Genomic DNA, 22,225 nt, shown 5'->3' with positions numbered 1-22,225 from the left:
ATGAATTTTTGGCTCAAATGAGGTTTGTTTATTTTCTCTTTGAAATAATAAAAAATAGACTGTAAAACCAATGAACAAATCTAGACAAAAGAGATGGAAAGGATAGAAGAAGTAGAATCCAGTGTCACTGTGCATCCCAGTATGCCAAGAGAAGCCAGGGAAGCCTGGCTGTACTCATGCTGATGAGTACACTCATCTTCCCTAGGAATCCTTCAGAGAATCCTAGAAGGTTTGGGTCGGAAGGGACCTTAAAAGATCACCCAGTTCCAACCCCCCTGCCATGGGCAGGGACACCTTCCACTAGGACCAGGTTGCTCAAAGCCCCATTCAAGCTGGCCCTGAACACTTCCAGGGATGGGGTATCCACAGCTTCACTGGGCAACCCGTTCCACCCTCGCAGTAAAGAATTTCTTCCTAATATCATACATATATCCATCTTCTTAATACCATGCATATACCTAATGTCTATTATATACCTAATATATATGCCTGCCCTCTTTCAGTTTGAAGCCATTACTACACTTTATCTTAACCTCCCCTCCTTAGACGCACGACCATATTCCGACAGATGTTCCAAACCACTCCTTTCCAACAGGTGCCTCCTCGCCCCCTGCGGGGCCGCAGCTCCTGCCAGGGGACAGGGACAGAGCCGGGGGCTCCCGGCCGGACACCTGCGGGGCCGCCTCGCCTTCCCGCCGGCTTTACCTCGGCTTATGCCGGATTTACCGCCCAGACCCAGCGCTCGGGGAAGGGGCGGGCGGCGCAGCCCCTCGAGCAGCGGGAACAGCCGCCGAGCCCCCGCCCCGAGCCCCCTCACCCGGCGCTGCCCGAGCCCCGGGGGCCGGCCAGGAGCACCGCCCGCAACAGGCGGCCGCGGCAGGCCCCGCTGGCGGGGCCGGGGAGGGCAGCGACAGCCGGGCAGCCCCCCGGCCGTCCCGCCAGGCTCGGCTGCACTCACCGCTCCGGAGCGCGGGGCGGCCCGTCACGGAGGGGCGGCGGGAGCGGCGCTGCCCGGGCCCCGAGGCGGCGGAGCGGCGGCGGCCCCGGTGGCTGCGCCGCTCGGCGGGGCCGGGCTGGGCGGGGCCGGACGTGAGCGAACTTCCGCGGGCGGCGGGGCCGCCATGGCGGGTGAGTGCGGGAGGGAGCGGGAGGGAGAGGGGGGAGCAGCCGGAGGCGGGTCCTGGTGGTTCCTTGGTGAGCTAACGAGGTTTAATGTGCCCGTGGTGCCCCGCCAGCCCGCCGGGCTGTCGCTGTCACGCCCGGGTGTGGGCGGTGCCCCGGGAGGAGCGGAGGACACCCGTGTCGCACCATGTGTGTTACCTCATCAGTGTGTAAAAATATCTGAAGGGGGGGGGGGTGCCAAGAGGATGGAGCAGGGCACTGCTCGGTGGTGCCGAGCAATAGCACAAGAGGCAGCGGGCAGACACTAATGCACAGGAAGCTCCATCTGAATATGAGAAAGAACTTTACTGTGCAGTGACCGAGCACTAGGACAGATTGACCACAGAGGGTGTGGGGTCTCCCTCACTGGAGATATCCAGGAACCATCTGGACGCAATCTTGTGCCTTGTGCTCTGGGATGACCCTGCTTCAGCAGGAAGGTGGGACTAGATGGCCCACTGTGGTCCCTTCCAGCCTAATCCATTTCTATGATTATGTGTGGCCTTCACATCTGTGACCATTTTTTGGGCATCTCTGTGGATAAAAGTTAAAGCTAGCAAACGAGCAGGCAGGGTGTTATTGCTTGGTGTGGAGCCCTGCGTTGGCTGCTGGGGCAGTGCCTGATGTGTGAAGGTGGGGCTGCTTCGTGTGCTCAGAGGGATGTGCTGCAGGTTCCTGTTGCTCTCTGGGCCTCCAGGGAGACACCATGAGATGTGGGCTTTGTGCTCAAGCAGTAAAGTGCCCACCGTCTGCAGCAGGACTCAGCCTTCCCCCAAACTCTTCCAGCTCGTGTGTTGCCATGAATTAATTCATATTTTTCATGGCATGAGCACTGGATGCATGCAGTAATTGTTGCCGTGATTTCCTATACTGCATTAGTATTTGACTGTCAGAAGACTGCTAGATTAGTCAGCTCTGCAAAGATGCTGCTGTCTGTGCTGCAGTATCACATGCAGAATGTACTTGTGTTCTTTAAATAACCTTGTTTTCTTATAAATAGTAATAAGGCTGATAGATGAGGAATTAGATTTCATGACCAGAGACAGTTAATGTAAATTCTGTTTTACTTTAATCAATATTCTCCAGTAGAGCATGGAAATCATTCACACAAACTGCTGATAGACACTGATTTATTTCTGTATGCTTTAAATGGCTTCAATATCTTTATTTTCTCATACAGCAAAAAGTCCTGCTGATAGTACTCCAAGAAGGCCTGTTTTATCTGTCAGTGCAAGAAAAATTAAAGATAATGCAGCAGACTGGCATAATTTAATGATGAAATGGGAGAGACTGAATGATAATGGATTTACTATGGCAAACAAAATAGTCAACATGAAGATCAGTGAGCAGTAAGTATGCTAATACACAGGAATAAGGACAGCGTAAAGATTGCCTTTTTTGTGAGATTAATCTGTTTTCTTCACTAAAAAGTTCTTTTTGGAGACAGGGGAGAAAACATGCCACAGTGGATAAGCTAGCTCTTAGATCAAACTCAGCAGCTGCACTTTTTGGTTACATAAACTATTTATATTCAAATAATAAATGTCTCATAAAGATTAAAATAATCACATAAAGTAATGTCATTTGCAAGAAATGGAAAACATTTCTTTTACATAGTCTAACATAACAGATATTTAAAATACTTATATAATCCACAAAGTTAAAATCTATAAATCTCACCCATGTGAGTTCCCTTACTCTCTTACATATTTTACACGTTTCACTCAAGTGAAAAGTTCAACAGATTTGAAGAAAGAATCAGTGATTTGTACAGACAAAAAAGTTTTAACAGTAATGACTTAAAAAAACCCCAACAGACAAAAAAACCACACCACCACTATACATAAACCCCCAAAACTAAAAACCAACAAAACAACAAAAAAAAAGTGAAAAACTAAAAAAAAAAAGCCCACCCTGCTTTGGTAGAGCTATTATTTTCATACTGTAAAGAAAAATCTAATTAAGAGGGTTGTGAGAAGAAGCTTCTTCAGAGTCCTGACAGCTGAAGAGAGTTTGCCTGACAGGGTTCTGACAGGTACAAGCTGAGGAGTATTTTGCTGTAATGGTGCCAGATGTTGCTTTTGCTCTCTAGCAGCTCCCTCTAAAGTCTGCCAGGCAGGGTAGGTGTTTGTACATTGGCTGCTCTGGGTTCACAGATTAATGTCTTGGCTTAAATTGTGCACAAATATGAGTTTGTGGTGAGGCACCAGGTTGTCATCCAGAGCAGATGAAGCCTGGGCAAACCTTTTCCATTATGGGAGAACAACCTCCAACACAGGGGCAGAGGGAAAAAGTGTTATCTTAACACCTGCAAGCACACTGTTTTCAAGCACATGCTCTGAGGTAGAGTAGTTCTATGTTTCTCTTGAGGATTGTGGTGTCATCCCTATTTGTTCCCATGGCCAGCTATGCCTTGTGCAGTTTTTATGTAGGTATTCTCATGAACAGTCTGTGAGAGATTTTGTAGGATCAGGCCACATGGATTTTAAATCTGCACAGCTCAAGTAAACCTATATGCAGTTGTTTACTCTGCCTTATATTTTTATTTTAGATTTCAAGACAGAAAACTGGAGATAGCATGTGATAACAGTGTCACAGAACCTGAAAAGCCAACCCCAAGATACAACGAAGAACTGGACAATTGCTGTGCAGAATTACTCGAGACCTTAAAGCAGATGGTAACGCTCATTTTCCAGTCTTAGTCAATATGAATCAGTTCCAAGTGTGCTCAAATATGACATAAGGAAATGTTCTCAAGTATTTATCGTAGACAGAAAATTGGGGGTTTCTTTCATAGTTCTTTGGCTTCAAACCTAAATGATTATAAATCCAGCATGCACCATTTATTTGCCTGATCGGTAAATTTGAAAGTTGGTTTTTACATCTGCCTTCTGTTTATAATTCTACTCCTCCCTTTATAAAGTGATCTGGAAATAAGTTGTACAAAGAATGCATTCTAAAACTGCACATATTCTCTCATACTGGATACTCTCTCTGTTTAGAACAAAAGAAACAACAAAGCATAAAGCAGTGCTTTACCTGCCATCATATCCTTGCAGCTGTCTTTGATCAGACATAATGCAGTTATATTTTTAGTCTGCCTACCTGCATTTGCTGTGCAGATCTTCTCTAGAGAGTGAAGTAAGATAATTATTATGTAACCCTTTTTTTTCTGGATGCATTGCTAGGAATTAATGCCACCTGTCAGTTTGACAAGAAACAAACTGTATTTTTCTGCCTGAAACTGTAATTTAAAATTCATATTAAAAATAACTTTTACAGCCTTCTGCCAAAGTGGAGGCCCATTAAAAAGATGGTAGATCTCCTTTTTTTACATAGGCAGCATACCAGTCATCCAGTATTTAGAAAAAGCAGGAAATGAGCTAGATTTCCCTCAAATTTTGTGCTGGGGGAAAAAGTAACAGTAATTTGTGTGTTTTTTCATTGGGGTCTTTTTTCATTGAGGTAATTTTGTATTCAGACTACCAAGTGTGTTGATTCAATTTTTTACTATTCCTGAGTAATACGAGTCTAAACAGTGTTAGATTGGATACTAAACATAACTACAATGATCTATTTTATTTTTCATTCCTTTTGAGTTTATACCAGCTTATGAGTTTATAGAAATATCTCTATTTTAACTGCTGGACTTAAAGATACTTCAAGTATCTTAATGCAAGCTCCATTTTGTTGTAAATATTCATCCCCATCAGCAATGCCAAAGTCAGGTGAACATGAAGCAAGTGGATGGAATGACCTGTTTTTTGAAGCAGGCTGTTAGATCAGCCTAGATACCTTGTCAGTAGTAGCTTGAGCTGCTTTTCTCACCTGCTGCTGATCTTTTGAAATCAAATTTAAGACATTTTTACATGGTAGTGTAAGAAAACCTATGTTGATAAGGCTTGTGCTACACTTGTTTGATGTTTTTCCCCAGTGCTAAATTGCTATAGGAAAAACCTAGAGAGAGAAAAAATGACAGAAAGCTTTAGTATATTTCTACATGAGGGAAACAAAAGAATGTGCAAAATCAGTCATATCTGCAGTGTTCAAAATTTCAAGATATCTCATATTAAATATATAGATTCCAGGTGTCATGTCTCTCTGGAGTTAAAAAACTGTGATTTAGAAATACTAAGACTAAGTAGCCTTCATAAATAGCATGTTTTTAAAAAATCCTTGAGATTATAGTAGCCTGATGTTCCTGAGATGTTCATTAAGATTACACATTCATAATTTTTTCAGACAAAAATACAACTGAAAATGGAAAAGCTTACTTTGACTACTAAAGCAATCTGTGACTTGGAAGCATTTCACCATGGAGCTGGGAATTGCACAGCACCCTTCTTTCATACATGGCCCACACCATATTTCTGTAAGTAAAATATTGATTATCTTAGCTAATTACATTGTGTCTTTGATGTCATCTAATTTAAGACTGAAAAGTAAACCCTTTTATCTGGATGTCTTGCCTGAGAGAGGGTATATGTCTCCTTTACAATTGACTAATCAATAAACACATGAATGCACCGCTTGGCTTGGGGTTACTGCTGATCCCTGCTTGTGTGAAGTGCCAGGCATTGTCTGACATGCAACAGTTACAGCACAGAACTAAGCTTGTCAGCAGCTCACAGTGGCCAAGCTGCAACAGCCACGTCCTCTGAAGGGAGAGACTTATGTGCAACTTGGTGGTGGTAAGCTGTAGGCTTAGCTGCTTGACACTGAAATTAAGTCCTTGAATGCAAAGAGCAAGCTATACCTTAGTTAATTCTGCAGGCAGCCAAAGAAAAATACCTCTGATCTCAGTGTCAGTCAAGACAAGTAAAGAAATGTTACTGTCTACTGTTAATTCTTTTAGCACTCACTTGATGGCAAAAGGTACTGCCTCCCAACTGGTATTACCCCAGTTTTAAGACTGTCTGAATTTAAGAAGCCTAATTGCATGCAAACCAAATGCCTTCTTTGTGAAGTGGAAGTCATGTGAAGCCCTGCTTCTTCACTACCACAATTTAGCAGGAATCTTATGTATTAGTTTCTGTCAGCTTAAAAGGGTAAGAATGACAAAGACAACTGCTATCAAAACACCTATTGTGACTGAATCATTTAGTGATGCTGTCTACTGCATGAAAGACTAAATCCTTCTGAAGGCAGTGATAGTTCAGGCTAAGTTAGAAACACAGGATCAGTCTCTCTTTAAAAATAATTTGTGTGGTTATTTTTTAGGAAGTCAGACAATTAAAGATTATTATACAGATGCATTTAATCCCCCTGCCAGTATTACTAACATAGCTAGTAACAGTATTAGTTTTTACATTACTTCAGTTTTGGTCTGTTGGGGTTTTTGCTGTTGTTTTTCATTATTGATATCACTCATTGGTGATCATGCATTGCTGAAGTGCCTGACAGCATGTGGGGGCATTCTTTAGTTTAGCTAAAATCAATAGGGACTCTAAAATGTGAAGCTTGTATTGCAGGATAGCATTACCAGATTTTAAAATCAAATTTCAGTTATTTGAGGAATAGCTATAATTGATAATTATTGATTCTAATTGCTAATTTTCTGGTGGATTCTGAGAACCAATACCACTGCTTATTCTAGAATTAAATGGGGACTCATGTCAAAATCCCAAAGCTGAGGAAATTGTTTAGCATTTGATATTCTAGTGTAAAAACATGATTAATGCTCTAAAAAACAAGGTGTCTATATTTGGGCAATAGCTTATGTAAGGTAGGTGGATTTTTTAATGATCCACATATTTCAAGTGTAATTTAACTTGTAGAGAATTGCTGATATATTCTGGTCAATGTGCTGGGTTTTTTAATCCATTCCAGATGAGGTCTCTTTGAAGCTCTCTGAAATGTACAAGAAGGAACTACAACTCAAGCAAGCAATTGTACAAGACATAGCTCATTCTGCTGACCAGGATCTGCTGATGGTGCATTTATCATCATGGTTATACCAGCCTTACATTGAGAACAGCAGCACACTGCTACTTGAAGCCATGCTGCTGGAGACAGGACACAGAAAGTGCTAGAATTCCAAAAGTTACATGGCTGGCTTCTAATGATGCTTACATGAAACTGAAATGGCAAATTGCAAGGCTTACCACGTAAGTTGAATTTTTGTAAAACTTATTAAAAAAGTTTTTCTCTGTTTGTATTTATTATTTTGTCTTAGCTGATACTCCTGTTTCTGCATGGGACAGTCTGGTTTGGGTTGTTTTATCCATTTTAAGAGCAGTAGAGAGGATACAGGTAGGAGGCTAAGTCCCCTATAATCAGGAAGAAGTAAGCACATAGATAGCTACAGCAAAGAATGTTACTTCTTTCCAAGTCTTGACAATCTGAAGTACCTACAGGTCCCTTTGGCCATAGAATTTCAACACTTCATGATCTTTCATGGGGGGTCTTTTGCATGATTTAACAGGACGAGTGCTTTTGTACTGGCTTCATAAGTGAAGAAGAGGAAGGCAAAAAAAGGCAGGATCCAAAAGGATCCACACAGTTTGGTATGTGATTCTGAAATGCAGTTGTAGACAATAGTGTAAATTCTGGTTTGGTTTTGAGTCTGGTGGTGTTAGGCGCATCACCCTTCAAGAGTGATCCAAGCCTGAACTACCACGCTGGGAAGATTTAGTACAACTCAGCATTCCACAGTCATATAAAAATGTCTTTTCTCTTAATTAATTTTAACTTTTTCTCTTAGAGATGTTTCATGAAAGCATCTATTCAATAAATAGAAGACCTCCTTCAAGTCAGGGCCCTATATTGTTTCCTCCACCTCATAGGGCTCTGTGAGTTTTTCCTTGGATTACTGCTACTGATATCAAGTGATTTTCATTTGCCTCTGTACTGATAGCAAAAGCAGCATCATTTACTTAACTGGCTCTAAGCTGAAACCTCATAAGCTTGATAAGTTTGCTGCAGTAACAGAACAGACAGACATGAATTGGTAAAGTTTTCTCAACGTGTTGCTGTATTGAATGAGGTTCTTTCTGACAGCTAATAGAGTTCTATTCTTAGCCCAAATTTCTAGTGTCTAAAAAGCAATTCTGCTGTAGCTCAAGGAGAATACAATCAGTTAGGAACAGCTTTGTTGGGTTTTATTATTTTTCAGTGCAAGTGTTCCACCTAGTTTAACAGCCACTTTAATTTATCTGAGTAGGGCCAGACCCGTGTCACTATGGAAACACCTTCATACTTCAAAAATATTTTCCAAGGAGAAAAGATTGGTTCACATATAGGATTGTTCTTTTAAGATGGGAGTAGGTGTATTGTATTTCCCAGCATGTGCAAATCAATAGGGAAGACAGAATTGAAGCAAATATTCATTTTCTGCACAGGTGGAAATTGTGGTTTGCTCGTTTCTTAGAGGAAATAAGCTCTTCAGGAAGAGGTCTTCGTATTCACAGACCCCCTTGCTTATTGATTGCTGTCAGACATGGGAAGATTACTGCAAAATCATTGCAGAGATGTTTTGTCATTATAGCTCTAAGCAGTTGATTGTTATATTTGAAGCCTTCAGATGTAGTGATTAGACAGCCAGTACAAAAGAGTGTAATAAAGAATTGCTCACTGCAATCAAAGACTTTGAAAGACCAGCAGAATCTGGCTTTATATGCTACCTTCACTTACAGGGTAGGTCTGTATCCTCTGGCCATTACCACCTCCTAATAAAACAAAGATGGGGAAAAACCCAAATCAAACACTACACCATAAAGCCAACCACCAGACACGAGCTCATTAATACAGAGCATCTTTCACAACCACACCTAAAAGGCAGTGCTTTGACTAATCAAATTCATCTTCTACTTAGGCAACCAAGAGAAAACCCAACCAAACAAATAAAACCAAACCAGCTATGTTAAAGGGACATAGAACAGATTATTTCACCTCTAAGTTGTTCTCTCTCCTGTTTAGACTCAATTTTTTGTGTTGTTCTTCAGTAACAATACCATAAAAAAAATCGTGTTCATATTTGATTTATCAACAAAACAGCTCTCCTGCAGATCAAGGTCCTTAGTGGATTTGTCCAGTTATCTCAGGAGCCTCCTTTATTTAGTAATGAGGTGACACACACATTTTAAGGATATGTTACCAATTTACAGTAATGTGTACTCATTCAACACTGTTCTTTTTCACCTCTTAAAACTTCTTGGAAGACAAGACAGTGCCTTGGACAAGAAGCTGTTGGGAGGTCTCCACAAAAGTACATTATCTAAGGATCATATTGAAAGTATGACAAAAATACGAGATAGCCATTGCTAAGTGATTGGCCAAGTTTTCTCCCTGCCTAGAGAAACGGGGAGTCAAGGATACCTTTGTATTATGATTAAACAGTGCAAGGCAGTGTGAAATTACTAGGAAGGTCAAAGGGTAGAACTGACAAAGGATGCATAATGTGAAAGAAAAAACGTGTAATACCAGTCTCACAAAAATAGGCCATCGCAGACTAAAGCAAAAGAGAATTTGGTACCTCATTAAGGAAAATCAGATCACTACTTATGCACCTTCCCATTTTTGTCTAAGTAGCAGCAATTTTTAAAGGTGTGGATGAACATTACACAAAACTTAAATACATTTCCAACAGTTCAGTACAAATCGGATCTTGTTTGAGGCTATTTCTGTCATTAACTCTGTGGATGGTTATTTCAGTAAGGATCAGCTAGGCTGTCACATTGTTCCTGTAATGCCCAACTGTGGATTATACTTAAAACTGCCCATTTTTCCAGGCAGATTTATGTGCATCAAGTCTAGATGCTAATGAATATTCACACTTCGAAAAACTGCAATACCAAAAAGTGTTTTGTAATCTCAGTGGCACAGAAAATGCACATTTTTGATATAGCTTTTATTTTACCCATATACAGCTTGCCAGTACACAGCACATCACTGCTGAACAGCAGTACAACTTACTGTATTTTTAGATGGCTAGAGAGAGAAGGAATTAGGTAACAAAAGGGAACAGTGCAACAATTTTAGGGTTGACAGATTTCTACTTTCCACCCATCCCCAACATATAAAGCAAATAGAACAATGTTAATTCTAGAATTTTTGGTTGCAATGCTGCTAGATTTATATAAACATAAGTTATAAAAAGTACAGGGCATAGAAACAGTTTACAAATAAGTTAAATTTCAATTATCTCAGTATTCACATTAGAAAAATATACATTTTATAATCAGTCTTTTCCAGAAGAAAGCTTATAGGGTTTTTCTAATTTATGGCTCCAATTCACTTTGCGAGAGCAAAATATCTTCACTTTGGCCACCTGCCTCCATTGCCAGTAGTGCTTCCACAGTTTCCAAAGGTATCCCCTCAGGTGTACGAATGTGCATTGTAGTACCGCTGGAATCAGTTACAATAACAATGCCCTCTGCCCGAGACAAAACAGCAGTGTCTGGATGAGACAGGATAAGCCCATCTGAAGTCTGAATAAAAATCTGTTCGTGTCCCTGAGACAAAAAATCATGGCTCTCATCGGAAATCTCAAAAGCTACAGTTTCATCTACAGTTACTGTATTCGCCAGCTCATGTGCTTCCTCTGCCCCACAAGAATAGTCAGTCTGGTTTTTAAAAGCATTTTCATGGTTCACATGAGCAGACAGGGAGGCTCCCTGGACAGCGTTTGGGTGCGACTCAGCCTGAGCACTGCGTGGGTAGTTTATTGGCACAACGTTTGCTGAAAAAACCTTTTCAAGTTCCTGCATCTCGTCAGTCATACCTACATTACGAAGTTGCTCAGAATGTTCTTTAATTGCAAAATTAGGGTTTTCTTCTTGCAGTTCCTGATATTTTTGATTGTGGCCATTTTCCTCACTCGTTGGTAAGTCAGTGCTCTGACTGCCCCCCGCGTGCTCCGACACGGAGCCGCAAAGTTCCGGAGCTGCCAGTCCACCCACCACATTCTCGCTCACAAAGTGCCCTTGAACCAGCTCTGGTGAACCATCTGCTTCAGCAGGCAGCACGACCTCAGTGTGCACCAGGGATGCGTCACCCGCCAGATCTGGTCCCTGTATGTTCACAGGCTGGGAATATTCTATCCTCATTTCCACGGTCTGGGAGAAGGTACCTGAATTTTCAGCAGCGATGCTAACTCCTGAATCAGCAAGTGAATTATGTTCCTCTGCTGTTGGTAATGTACTTCCAGTTGTGCAGCAAGTGATATGCCTATCTTCTGAAAGCAGGATTTCTCCATTTAATGGATTAAAACCTGAAAAGGGGAAAGAAATATAGTTTTGTTGGGCAATCTAATATTGCATGACCAGAAAACTACTTTTCAGCAATAATTTTGGAGGGAAAGCTAGACTACTTCCCTGCTTTCTTCCCCCAAATTAGCAAACCTGAAGCACCTACAAGTTCCACAGAACTTGAGAAAGTTCTGTTCCACAGAACAATGAGAAAGTCAGTATAAAAATACTTAAGGAATTTTTGCATAATGATATATTATCAGTATTTCTATAGTAAGATATATTAAAAAGCACAGTTTTTCTGTTAATCCTGAAAACAACCTGGTCTGAAAGTCAAACTCAATTGTCTTCCATCTGTCATGCAGTCAGTAACATTAAAAGATAAAGACTTCACCGGGCACAAACTTGTCAGCTGCTCATCCCCATCACCATTAGTAAGCTGACAGAAGCATTTAAACTTGATAAAATTTCTGTTGATAATTAAGCTCATCCTGGATTCAGACATTTCATCAAGTTATTACATATTAATTAACTGTGCTAACAGCCCCAGCAGCACTTTCTTCCTGTGGCAGAAAAGGTAAAAAAACACTAGAAATGCAGTGTTTTACCAATTCCTTGACCTGGACCAAGTGCCAGATCACAATAACTACTAAGATGAAGTAGTATGACCTGCCAGTTTTTATTATTGCAGGTCAAAAGGAACAAGTAGGTTGGTTTGGGGCTTTTTTGTTATGAAAGATATCACTGCACAACAAAGGAGGCCTAACAGTGCAGAAGGGACTATTTTTAACTTTTTGCACTGTAGACTAGCAAAAGCCTGACTAGCAGATACAAGTGAAAAAAAATTTTGAAAACTCATATCCCAGAAAAAAACCACAGTACAGCAAGAAATAAGCATGGTCATACAGAGAAAGAAAAACAAACTGAGTGGGGGAAACAAAAAACACCCCTGACTGAAAGACATGCAAAGGGCAAGAGCAAAGCTGCTTACAGCAACACCAGAAAAAGGCATTTACAAAGCAAGATGATGGTACTGATGTACACATCTTACTCAAGATTTTCTTTCTTTTCACTGCTACCCTGCCAATCTGAGGGGCAGCCTGCACTAGCACTCCCCCAAGATCCACTAAGCTCTGGTAATTCTGCTATTGCAGCCTGCTGAGCCAAGGAGGAAGGACACACACTCTGCTTCCTCTTCCTCTGCTCTCCCACAGCTGACTCAATGGTCATGGCACCATCCTCACTATGAGGGATGGGATGGACAGGAAGCACACAGCAGAGGACAGTACCATGCTCACAGTACTGCAGTAGTATCAATAACTGGATTATCATGCATCCAGAATTGAACTACTGCTGTGGTCTGCATCATCCATGAGGCCTTTCCAGTTAAACTACTGCTTTTGAAGGACCTGGGGAACAAGTTAAGAAAAGAAACTTCCAAGACAAAACCCACGGTAGCTTGAAGAACAAGAGACTTGTTCAGCTCCTGTATGAACAGAACAGAATTGGTAAATGTGAAGAGGTTACCATCTTTTTCAAACAGTGTACACAAATTCCCACTCTTTTCTTTCACTTCATCTTGACTGGCATAAGCATTATTCACATTCTCCGTTATGTCTTCTAACTTGGTCCTCTTGGCTGGTGGCAACAGTTCCTCCCCTGAGTTCTGTCAATACAAGAGATGATTAACTGGCTGCCACCATAACAGTTGACAATATTGGAAAAGATCACAAACTAACTGTGGAGCACTTTGGGGCAGCTGAACTGATGATGCTTGAAAACAGGATTTATGCTACAGGTCTTCCTAAAAGGTAAGGATTTAAACACAGCTGTCACACTTTGCCAAAATGCCACCAATTACTTCTGATTCTTGGCTGAAATAATCTGGCCTTGCTTCAACATTAAAGGATTTCCCCGAGCCTTTGTGATTAGCTGTACCCATGAAACCTGCTGTAAGCTCTGTCCAGCTTCAATACAGGCACAGCTTGCCCAGCATTGTTTGGTTCATGAAAAAAAACACGATCAGCTCTTAAATTTAACCACAGGCAGAAAATGAAAAAAGCACTAGTCTTATTTATCTACCACCACGAACAACTCTGGATTAAATACAAAGTAGATAATTTAAGGGGATAGACCACAGAGATGTGATATCCAAGAAGAGCAAACACGGCTTTCTGCTACAGCTGAACTGTAGACAGACTAAAGCTGGTCAAGCGACTCGTCAGAAAGAAAGGAACTGTTTTTGTGCCCCTCTATCTACCACCAATTAGCACAGCAACCAATTCTCCCACGTCCAAGCCTGCTGTAGGTTAGGCCATTTCCTCCAACACAAGTTATTGGAATTTGCTGGGGCCCCATTTACTAGAACCTCCACAAAATCCTTCCATCCTCATATCATGACATTACTTGTAAGCCTTTGAGATTCTGTCCTGAATGCTACCAAGTATCTTCCCAAAGTACATATTTAATGTGCTAGTTAATAGGCCCTGCTATGATACCACAGTAGAAAGTACTTTAAGTATTTCTGAACACCACAAAAGCCATACTTTAACCCAAGTCAGATAATACTAATATGATTTTGTTTTAACAAGTTTTAATTTGTCTCAGTTTCACTTTTAATTTTCACAAAGGTATTCCATACCTCAGCTAACCGTTTTTGTCCCAGTATCTCCACAGGCACTTGCTCACTAACCATTTTAATTACACATTGTGAACAAGAGTCTGCACCTTCTGTCTTTCGTTCTCCAGTGAGTATTTCTGTAATTCCCAGTGATTCAGCAACCTTTAAAAACAGATATAGGGAAAAAAGTAAAAGTTAACCTCTCAAATCTGAATGCATAAATGCTGAAATATGGATTAGTTCTCTTAAAACTGAACTAGAACTACACAGTGTGTAGCCTGACAGTCATCAAGGCTCACTGCAAGTATTTAGACTCCCCTGTTTTCTACCAGCCTCCACATTGATACATGACCTTCATTTGAAGGTGACTATTAACAGGCAAACTCAAAAGAATCAGGAGTACAATGGTTATATATAGAATCCAGAGAGAGTTACTCAGAGCAGAGTTTGTTGAGGTTGTTGAGGCTATCATATAAAAAAACATTTAAAGTCTTCCTGTTTAGAGTATCTCTGAGTAGGTTAAAGATTCTTTTCCCCCCCTCCTCACATTCCACTCCTATGTTTCATCTTATCAAGGTAGGGTTGTTTTGGGTTTTGGTTTAGTCTTGTTTTGGTTTTCTTTTTTAAAGAGCATCATTCTATATTAAGAATGCACATTAACACAGAAGGGAAGCAAGAAAGAGGTTCCATCTGTCTTTCTAGATGCAGCTCCACAAACAACAAATATGAAATCACTAAAATAATAGTCTGCAGTTTTATTAACGTGTTCACTGCCTTTCACATTTGTTAGTTATGACTATGAACTGCATAGATGCATTCAGTTTGTCCTCATTTTGCAATGAAACTACTTATCACTTTAAATCAAGGTCACTTATTTTAAATATAGACCCTCCTTCCTTATCAAACATCAGGATGTACTTTTATCAGCACTTAATGCCAAATACACCTTTCAGTAACATGCAGCTTCATACTACCCTAGATATGCAAGGCAGGTATCAGCACTGCTAGAATTGCTTTTTCTATTTCTAGTTGTATCCACTGACATAAAACTACAATTCTAGTTTATTCTTCTTTATTTCTTCTTGGTAAGTTGTTGGACTTTTTACAATAATGTCTATTTTTGCTAATCAAAAATCACGTTTTCTTCAAATAAATTCACCAGCACAACAAAACCTATCAGAGAAAATTAAAAATGCAATGCATCTAAAATAAAGCAAACAAACGAAAAAAAATCATGGTTCCACACAGTGCTTTATTACCTTAGCATCTTTTATTTCAACAGGCTGCTGGCAACTCACAGAATCAGAATTACTGAGGTGATCATAAGCCATTTTCTTTACCATGTTATGCAAGTCTTCAAATTCCCTATACACATCTGGAAAGTAAGCTTTGGCTGGATATCCTTTTTCAACCTAGAAATAAGAGGGGAAAAAAAAAAGGGCTCGTTTCTCCTGTATTTTAAAAAAGATGAAATTAAAATCTGTCAAGTTTGTTTTGTTCAACATTTTAAAACAGAAACATTAAAGTCAAAAGATTATGGAATGTTCAAAATGCCACTGAACCAGGCAGCAAAAAGCAAGGCTTTGCGCTGAGACCTAGCAGAGTTTTGCCTCTGTAAGACTGAAGTGATGTGTGGAACATCTACGTGCCACACAGTTCCAACTTAGGAAATTCAATTATGTCTCTAAAGGAATCTTTTAATGTATACTAATGAAAGTGTCCCAAAAGTAATTTAACATTTTTACATAAAAACTCACCTTCATCAACAGAAATTCATACACTGTAACAAGCTTTGTAAGACGTGGGAGAGCCAGCTCCATTAAGTCTTCATTATCACACTGTTGTATTAGCTGTCAAAAGCCAGAATGAGTTTATTAAGAAAAAGCAGCCCACAGGTTATGCATCCCATTTGCAGAATATAACATATCACTACTTTTTTTCTGAAAGATACGCCCTATGTTTAAGCAGCTTGGAGAGCAGATGCAAACTAACACCAAAACGGGATAAGTTAGAAAACCTCAGAAGAGTTCCTACTCATCTACAGACAAAACTCAGCCCCACAGATGTTGCCAATTCATAGAGAGAACAGCAACCTCAGTAGCTTTAGTAGCCATAAAGGATCTACAACACATAGGAAACAAAAGAGTGAACTGTGTTAGTTGCATGGATTTTAATCCCCATTCTATCCTCCCCCAAGACCTTCTTTGTGGACTTGGTTGGTTTTTTTTTTCTTTTTTGATGTTGTTCAACTCCAGTTGAGTTTGTGATTTTTACTGTGTTGGAGGAGATACATATTAGTGGCTACTAACTTTCCTTCTCCAGAAAAAGGATAGCAAGAGTACATCTACATGTCAAAAGCCCCTTTCCAGACTGACATCCCATTTTCTCTTTTTCCACTGTTCTGTTGGAAGTATTTTTTTTCTTAAAAGACAACTTAATGTTTTCTTCTGAGAAGACATCTTAGGCTTTCATCTTGTCAGTACACAAGTATGTAAAAAAAAAATTCCAACAAAATCTTTTTTGAAAATGATTCATTGAAAATAAGTGATTAAAAAAAAAAAAAAGGAAAAAAAAAAGAGGGCAGGGGGAAGACACTTGTGAAGTAATTGCAGAAGAGAACCATACCTCTTTTAACCTAGCTTTTCTTCTGAATACATTGTGTTCTGCTGACACACTACTAAGTGACTTTGAAGGGGACTGACCAGGTCTGCTAAGCCTTCCAGAACACCTGGATCTTCCACCCATCCTTGGTCGACCACGTCTCTTTGGTCGTCTGGGCCTTCCAGGTCCCTTTGGAGTTACTGGTCCCCGGTGTCCTGAACTGGTTTCATTTTGTTGCTCTGCCAGCAACTGTCTGCTTTCTGCAGTCTTTGAAGTCTTAATTAAAAGAAAGAAAAAAGTATTTATTCACCATTTTAAATACTATTTTGAGGAAGACAGTTTTATAATTAAGTTTGTCTTCTATGCAAACAATAAATAGCATATTAAAAAAATGCAAAGCTGGATACAAACATAACTTGCGAAGAAAAGTTGTGGAATAAATCCAGCACATTAGTAAGACTGCTACTTCTGCAACACATACATGCCATTATTTGCAAAGTTAGCATTTTTGATCCACAAAATGTCATCCAAAATACAGAGATTATGGGAATATAATTAAAGAGCTGTTTTAAGTCAGTTAAATACATTTAACATTTTTGAAGTAAAATACATCATCTTCAAAGAGGTTGTAGAAATAAAACTTATTTAGCAGTTAAACATACCCAAAGAGTAAGTTGGGTTTTATTCTAACCATGTCAAAGCATAAAAAATTTATAGGAAAGACAAGAACTCTTACACTGACAAGCCCAGCAACTAAATATCAAAATATATTGCCCAGTTCCCACATTTCAAAATTCTTAGTCTTCCCAAGGAACACAGCTAAGAAGCAGCTCCTGTTACAAGACCCCATAAAAACAGAAAAGGTACTTTTGAGTTGCTAAGTTATTGTGATTTCAGGGCAATTTTTTTTACTGTTCAAAGCAGTAATTTCTTACTGAACACATCTTCCCTTCCAAGATAGAATTTCTAAGAATGTTCTAGTATCTTTTAAGAAAGGAGTTTATAATAGTACTGAGGTATATCAGGCTTCTTTGCATAATCTGTACATTTGCATCTCAGCATTCAGTAGCTCCCTACTATTCTACTGATTAGGAAAGCTCTAAAAATGGCAAATTTATGTCAGTTCTATCCAGGGATTAAGTTACTAAATTAGTTCTAAATGTGACATCAGACTAGGTTGAGCGTGGGGATCTTGATTGCCTTCCTGTCTGTATCATTGTAACAATTTTAATAATCCTGCTATTCTTTCTAGGAAGTATTCACTTGACCAAAACCTGTAACATATCAATGAGTTTATGTGCAAATGTGTAGAACACATTTGTAGAACTTGCTAGTTAAAAGCAGCAGGTACAGTCACAATCTAGGATTCAGGAGTAGTAAAATATACAAGACTAAGTCTTTTCTAAATCCTCATCATCCTGGGTAAAATAAGTACTGTATAGGGAAGTAACAACTCTACAATATTTCAAAGAGCAAACTTCAGTATTCTGCAGTTCTCTTTTTCCAAAGATGATAGATTAGTGTAGAGGATGAGGGGAGGTTGGGTTGCTGCACTGGCAACATAAGCTGTACATTTTTGCTTTCCTGAGAGCAACTTCATAAGTACAAACTAAAGTAATAAATGTGTACTCTAAATGAGTACTTTTTCCTAGACAGCAGCTGCATCAGCTCTTGCTGCAAGATGTTAAGAGTCATTTAAATATTAAAACAGAAACTTTTAAGTTACCAGCTTAAAACATCACAGAAAAAAATTTGCAGCTGAAGTAGCTTCCAACCCAGAGACTCAAGTTTCACCAGAGTATTTGGCATGCAAGGTTTCAAAGCCAGGCTTTGAACACCTGCTCTAGGAAAAGCTGCAGTCCACTGCTGTGTGGAAAATAAAGAGATTTTTGTGATGACACTATTGCAGTAACAGAAATTGATAGAGCAGATAATGTCCTGCTGTCATGCTAAAGGCTGTAACTGAGTAAGAGTGTTCTTATCCAAATGCAGAGAAGAATGTATTTATGCAGACAAGGTGAAAACTGTATGCAGTAACAGTTGTAGGTGTCTGTGCAAGAGTACTATTCCTGCAAACTGCAAGAGACAATTTGATTTTTAAAGCATTTCAACAGGAAATTTGTTTAATGTAGTGTATAGGTGGATATTTCTGAGCAGAACAAGATGATATGGCTGCAGAACTGCCATTCTACTTCCCACAAAACTGACAGCTTTTCCAAGTAACACTTTACCTTTTCTCCAGCCTTTGAATCAACAGTTTCTTCCAGATTGGTAGCTAGTGCATTTTGATGATTTAAAGTGACAGCAATTGAATCCAAATATGCTGGACTCATCCTTTCCTCTCTTATTCCACAGGCATTGTCCACAAATATACTTCCATTAGGCTTATTTAGAGGTATTTTTTGAGGTGAAGACTCCAGCTGTCCATGGCCTGGGTTAAGTTTATAATGTCTTGCTAAACCTCCTTTTCCTATGTAAGATTTTTCACAAGTCTGACATTTAAACATTTTGGGCTTCAGATTATAATTTGAAGAACTGAATAATGCATCCTTTCCCTTCACCTTTCCTTCTTCATCATCTTCTATACTCAGCTCAGAGTAGTCATCAGAATCAGACTGATGACCATCAGCCAAATCCTCCATTTTAATGAATTTATAGTCTTTAGCTTTGTATTTGGGGGGGCGTGAAATCCGTCCAGAACGAGTTTTCACCTTCAAGGATTTTTTTAACTTGTCATCCTTTTGCTTTTTTTCAAGGCATGGTGTACTTGAACTGGCTGCAACCACGGTAGTGTTTGGAGACCTTGAAGCCGACGCTGCGGCACGAGTAGCTTTCTGTCCATTTACCATCTTAGATGTGGGAATCTTGTTCACAGACACTGATCCATGAGATGGCAAAGGTCTCTGCATAAGCAACTGAACTGGAGACTCGGAAGAACTATGCAGGAATAGCTGCTGCTGCTCAGTTCCTGAAACAGGCTGTATCCTAATTATCTGGGGATTAATAATGCCAAGTCCTGGCATGCTAGAATTCCTACCAACCGGCTGACTCAGCGTTATAGTTTTGGACTGGACTGGTGCCAATGATGTCATTGGCCTTTCAGTTTCCTTCATCTGTCCTGGCTGAACTTGGACACAAATGGCTTCCAGCTGCTTTTGTGGAAAAAAGGAAGAGTTGCAATTACACAAATACAGTATTAATAAATACAGTACTTATCAAGATAATACACACATGCCCTTAAAGAAAAGCTTGAAGAAACCACTGCACATCATAAGTTTTCCATTTTAATGCATCAAAGCACAGATTTAACATCAAAGCATAAATTCCCTTCCTTCCAGCTACGGGTTTTCCTGCACATTTACTGCTGTGATTGCTGTTCAACTAAAGCATGTAAAGTTTGCTCTGAGGCCATGTCACAGCTTTGTTTCCTGCTAGCAGGCCTGTCTGGAATAGCAGAGTCAACACCATCACCAACGCACATTCATAACCTTCAGCAAACCCCACACGCAGAACTACAGCGTGCTACATGACACAGGCCAAATACCTGGTCCAGAACGCACTATAATATGTGCTCACTTCAAAAAAACTTTGTGGTGATGATTCAGAGAAGGTACATGTTACTGATCATCTCCCTCACAGTCTCTCCTCCTCATCCAAAGTTCTGCCTCAACTCAAATCAATCACTTGACAACCCCTGCACCCCAGAACGTGGGCTGAAAGCAGAGGTACTGTCACCTTCTTGTAAGAAGCGCACACATTATCTACCTGTGCATCACTACTGTGAAACATCCCTTCTAAGCAGTTCTCGCTGCACATATTGTCAGACAGAAACACTGACCACGGGAGCTATTAGCTACGTTCAAATACAGATTTTCCTAAACCACGTTGAAGCCTGTGTCTTTGAGCTGTGGCACTCGAGTCTACACCCGAGGGCAGGTGTTACTGAAGAGGAAGGCAAAAAAAAAAAAAAAGAAATATATTTAAAGCAATTAAGGAATTAAACCCGCCGGAGCCGTGGATTTCACCACCGAGCGGGTACCGCAGGCTCCTCTTTCCCTCCCCGCCCAGCCCCTGGGTTACCTTCTGCGGGAGGAGCCGTGCGGCCGCCGCGGCCCGGCCCTGCTGCAGGGCAACCTGCTGGGCCACACTCTGCAGCTGCCGGGCGGCGTTCTGCATGATGCCGCCCGCCGGGCACGGCTGCAAAGGGGGGGCGGCGGCCGCCAGCGGCTTCTGCTGCTCCTGGGCCTTGCTCACTTGCTCGATGACCCGCCGGAGCTCGGCGGGGGCCAGCGGCGCGGCGGCGGGCCGGGCCGGCAGGGGCGGCCCGGGGCTCTCCAGCAGCCGCTCCAGCAGCCCCGTTCCCTCTGCCGCGCTGCCGTCCGCCCGCAGGTACAGCACGGCGCCGCTCCCCGCCGCGCCGCCCTCCAGGGCGGACAGGCTCTGCACCAGCTCCTCCGTCACCGCCAGCAGCTCCTCCCGCCCCGCCGCCGCGGCCGCGCCGAGGGCAGCCCCGGGGGGCTCGTCCTCAGGGGGCGGCGGCGGAGGTGCCCCGGCGCCCCCCGCCCCGGGAGCCGCCATCTTGGCAGGCGCGGGCGGGCGGGCGCCGCATCCGCGGCCCCGGGCGGTGTCAGCGGCGCGGGCGGCGCGCGGGGCACCGGCGGCGGGGCCAACGGGGCCAATGGCGCCCCCGGCAGCGCCCGCCGCGCCCCCCCGGGGCGGGGCCGCCCGGAGCCGACGGCGGCTCGCGCGGGCAAAACCCGGCGGAGGTGCGCCCGCAGCGCCCGGCCCCGGAGGTGGGACCTGCGGGTGGAGTTAGCGCGAGTTGCGCTTCCCCGCGCTCCAGGTGCGGTCTGTACGCAGTGTCAGTACAAGAGGGACATGGACCTGCTGGAGCGGGTCTAGCAGACGGCAACGGGGACGACTGGAGCATCTCTCTTACAAGAAAAGGCTGAGGGAGCTGAGCCTGTCCAGCCTCGAGAAGAGGCGACTGAAAGGGGACCTCATTAATGAGTATAAATATCTAAAGGGTGGGGGGGGTGCCAGGAGGACGGAGCCGGGCTCTGCTTGGTGGTGCCGAGCAATAGCACGAGAGGCAGCTGGCAGAGTCTGGTGCACGGGAAGTTCCACCTGAACACGAGGAAGAACTTCTTTACTGTGCAGTGACCGAGCACTGGAACAGGTTGACCGGAAAGAGTGTAGAGTCTCCTTCACTAGAGATATTCAGGAACCATCTGGACGCAATCTTGTGCCACGTGCAGAATAACCCTGCTTGAGCAGGGAGGTGGGACCAGGTCTCCCACTGTGGTCCTTTCCAACCTGACCCATTCGGTGATTCTGTGCTCCGACAGTCGCTCTTACTGGGCAGGGTTTCGGGAGGAAGACAAGCGACCAGGTTGCAGGGAGTGCGTGAAGCGGAACCTGCACGATGGAAAACGCGCCCAAAGGGGTGACCCGAGCACGCCGCAGCCGCCCGCGCAGAAACAGAAATGGACGCTGTGCCCGGGCCGGGCGGGCTCCATCTGCCGCAGGAGCATGGGCAGCGCTGCAGCCGCCGCGGGTGCTCGACCCACACACACGCACCCCGCCCTGCGGCCGTGCCCTTGTGTAGAGGTCACACCGAGCGTCTCAGGAGAAATGTGTGTGCGGCGGGTGGGAG

General features: G+C 42.3%; 3 protein-coding genes across 6 annotated transcripts in view; 1 reads left to right on the top strand and 2 right to left on the bottom strand.

Moving 5' to 3' along the window:
- Positions 1-1,073, bottom strand: part of TECPR2 (tectonin beta-propeller repeat containing 2) — a 44,012-nt gene extending 42,939 nt beyond the window's left edge. For all 3 annotated transcript variants that reach the window (XM_064659204.1, XM_064659206.1, XM_064659205.1), the window contains exon 1: positions 959-1,073. The gene's annotated coding sequence lies outside the window, so the exon portion shown is untranslated. The remainder of the gene's footprint in view (positions 1-958) is intronic.
- Positions 699-20,453, top strand: CINP (cyclin dependent kinase 2 interacting protein). Its single transcript, XM_064659209.1, has 6 exons — positions 699-1,128; positions 2,342-2,510; positions 3,713-3,839; positions 5,404-5,533; positions 6,991-7,268; positions 19,326-20,453. The coding sequence occupies exons 1-5, from the start codon at positions 714-716 to the stop codon at positions 7,191-7,193; spliced, it is 1,044 nt and encodes a 347-aa protein (XP_064515279.1). The 5' UTR covers positions 699-713; the 3' UTR covers positions 7,194-7,268; positions 19,326-20,453.
- ZNF839 (zinc finger protein 839) lies at positions 9,991-21,192 on the bottom strand. 2 transcript variants are annotated; one of them, XM_064659207.1, is made up of 8 exons: positions 20,650-21,192; positions 18,801-19,721; positions 16,594-16,845; positions 15,726-15,818; positions 15,228-15,380; positions 13,990-14,130; positions 12,876-13,014; positions 9,991-11,371 (listed from the first exon to the last, which is right to left on the bottom strand). In XM_064659207.1, the coding sequence occupies exons 1-8, from the start codon at positions 21,145-21,147 to the stop codon at positions 10,380-10,382; spliced, it is 3,189 nt and encodes a 1,062-aa protein (XP_064515277.1). In that variant the 5' UTR covers positions 21,148-21,192; the 3' UTR covers positions 9,991-10,379. The 2 variants fall into 2 exon arrangements, with proteins under 2 accessions (XP_064515277.1, XP_064515278.1); XM_064659208.1 differs by having other exon boundaries at positions 18,801-19,718.
- Between the last annotated feature and the right edge of the window lie 1,033 nt (positions 21,193-22,225).

Source organism: Pseudopipra pipra, chromosome 6 (genome assembly GCF_036250125.1).
Source record: "Pseudopipra pipra isolate bDixPip1 chromosome 6, bDixPip1.hap1, whole genome shotgun sequence".
NCBI lineage: Eukaryota > Metazoa > Chordata > Aves > Passeriformes > Pipridae > Pseudopipra > Pseudopipra pipra.
This window is presented reverse-complemented; position numbering and strand designations above follow the sequence as displayed.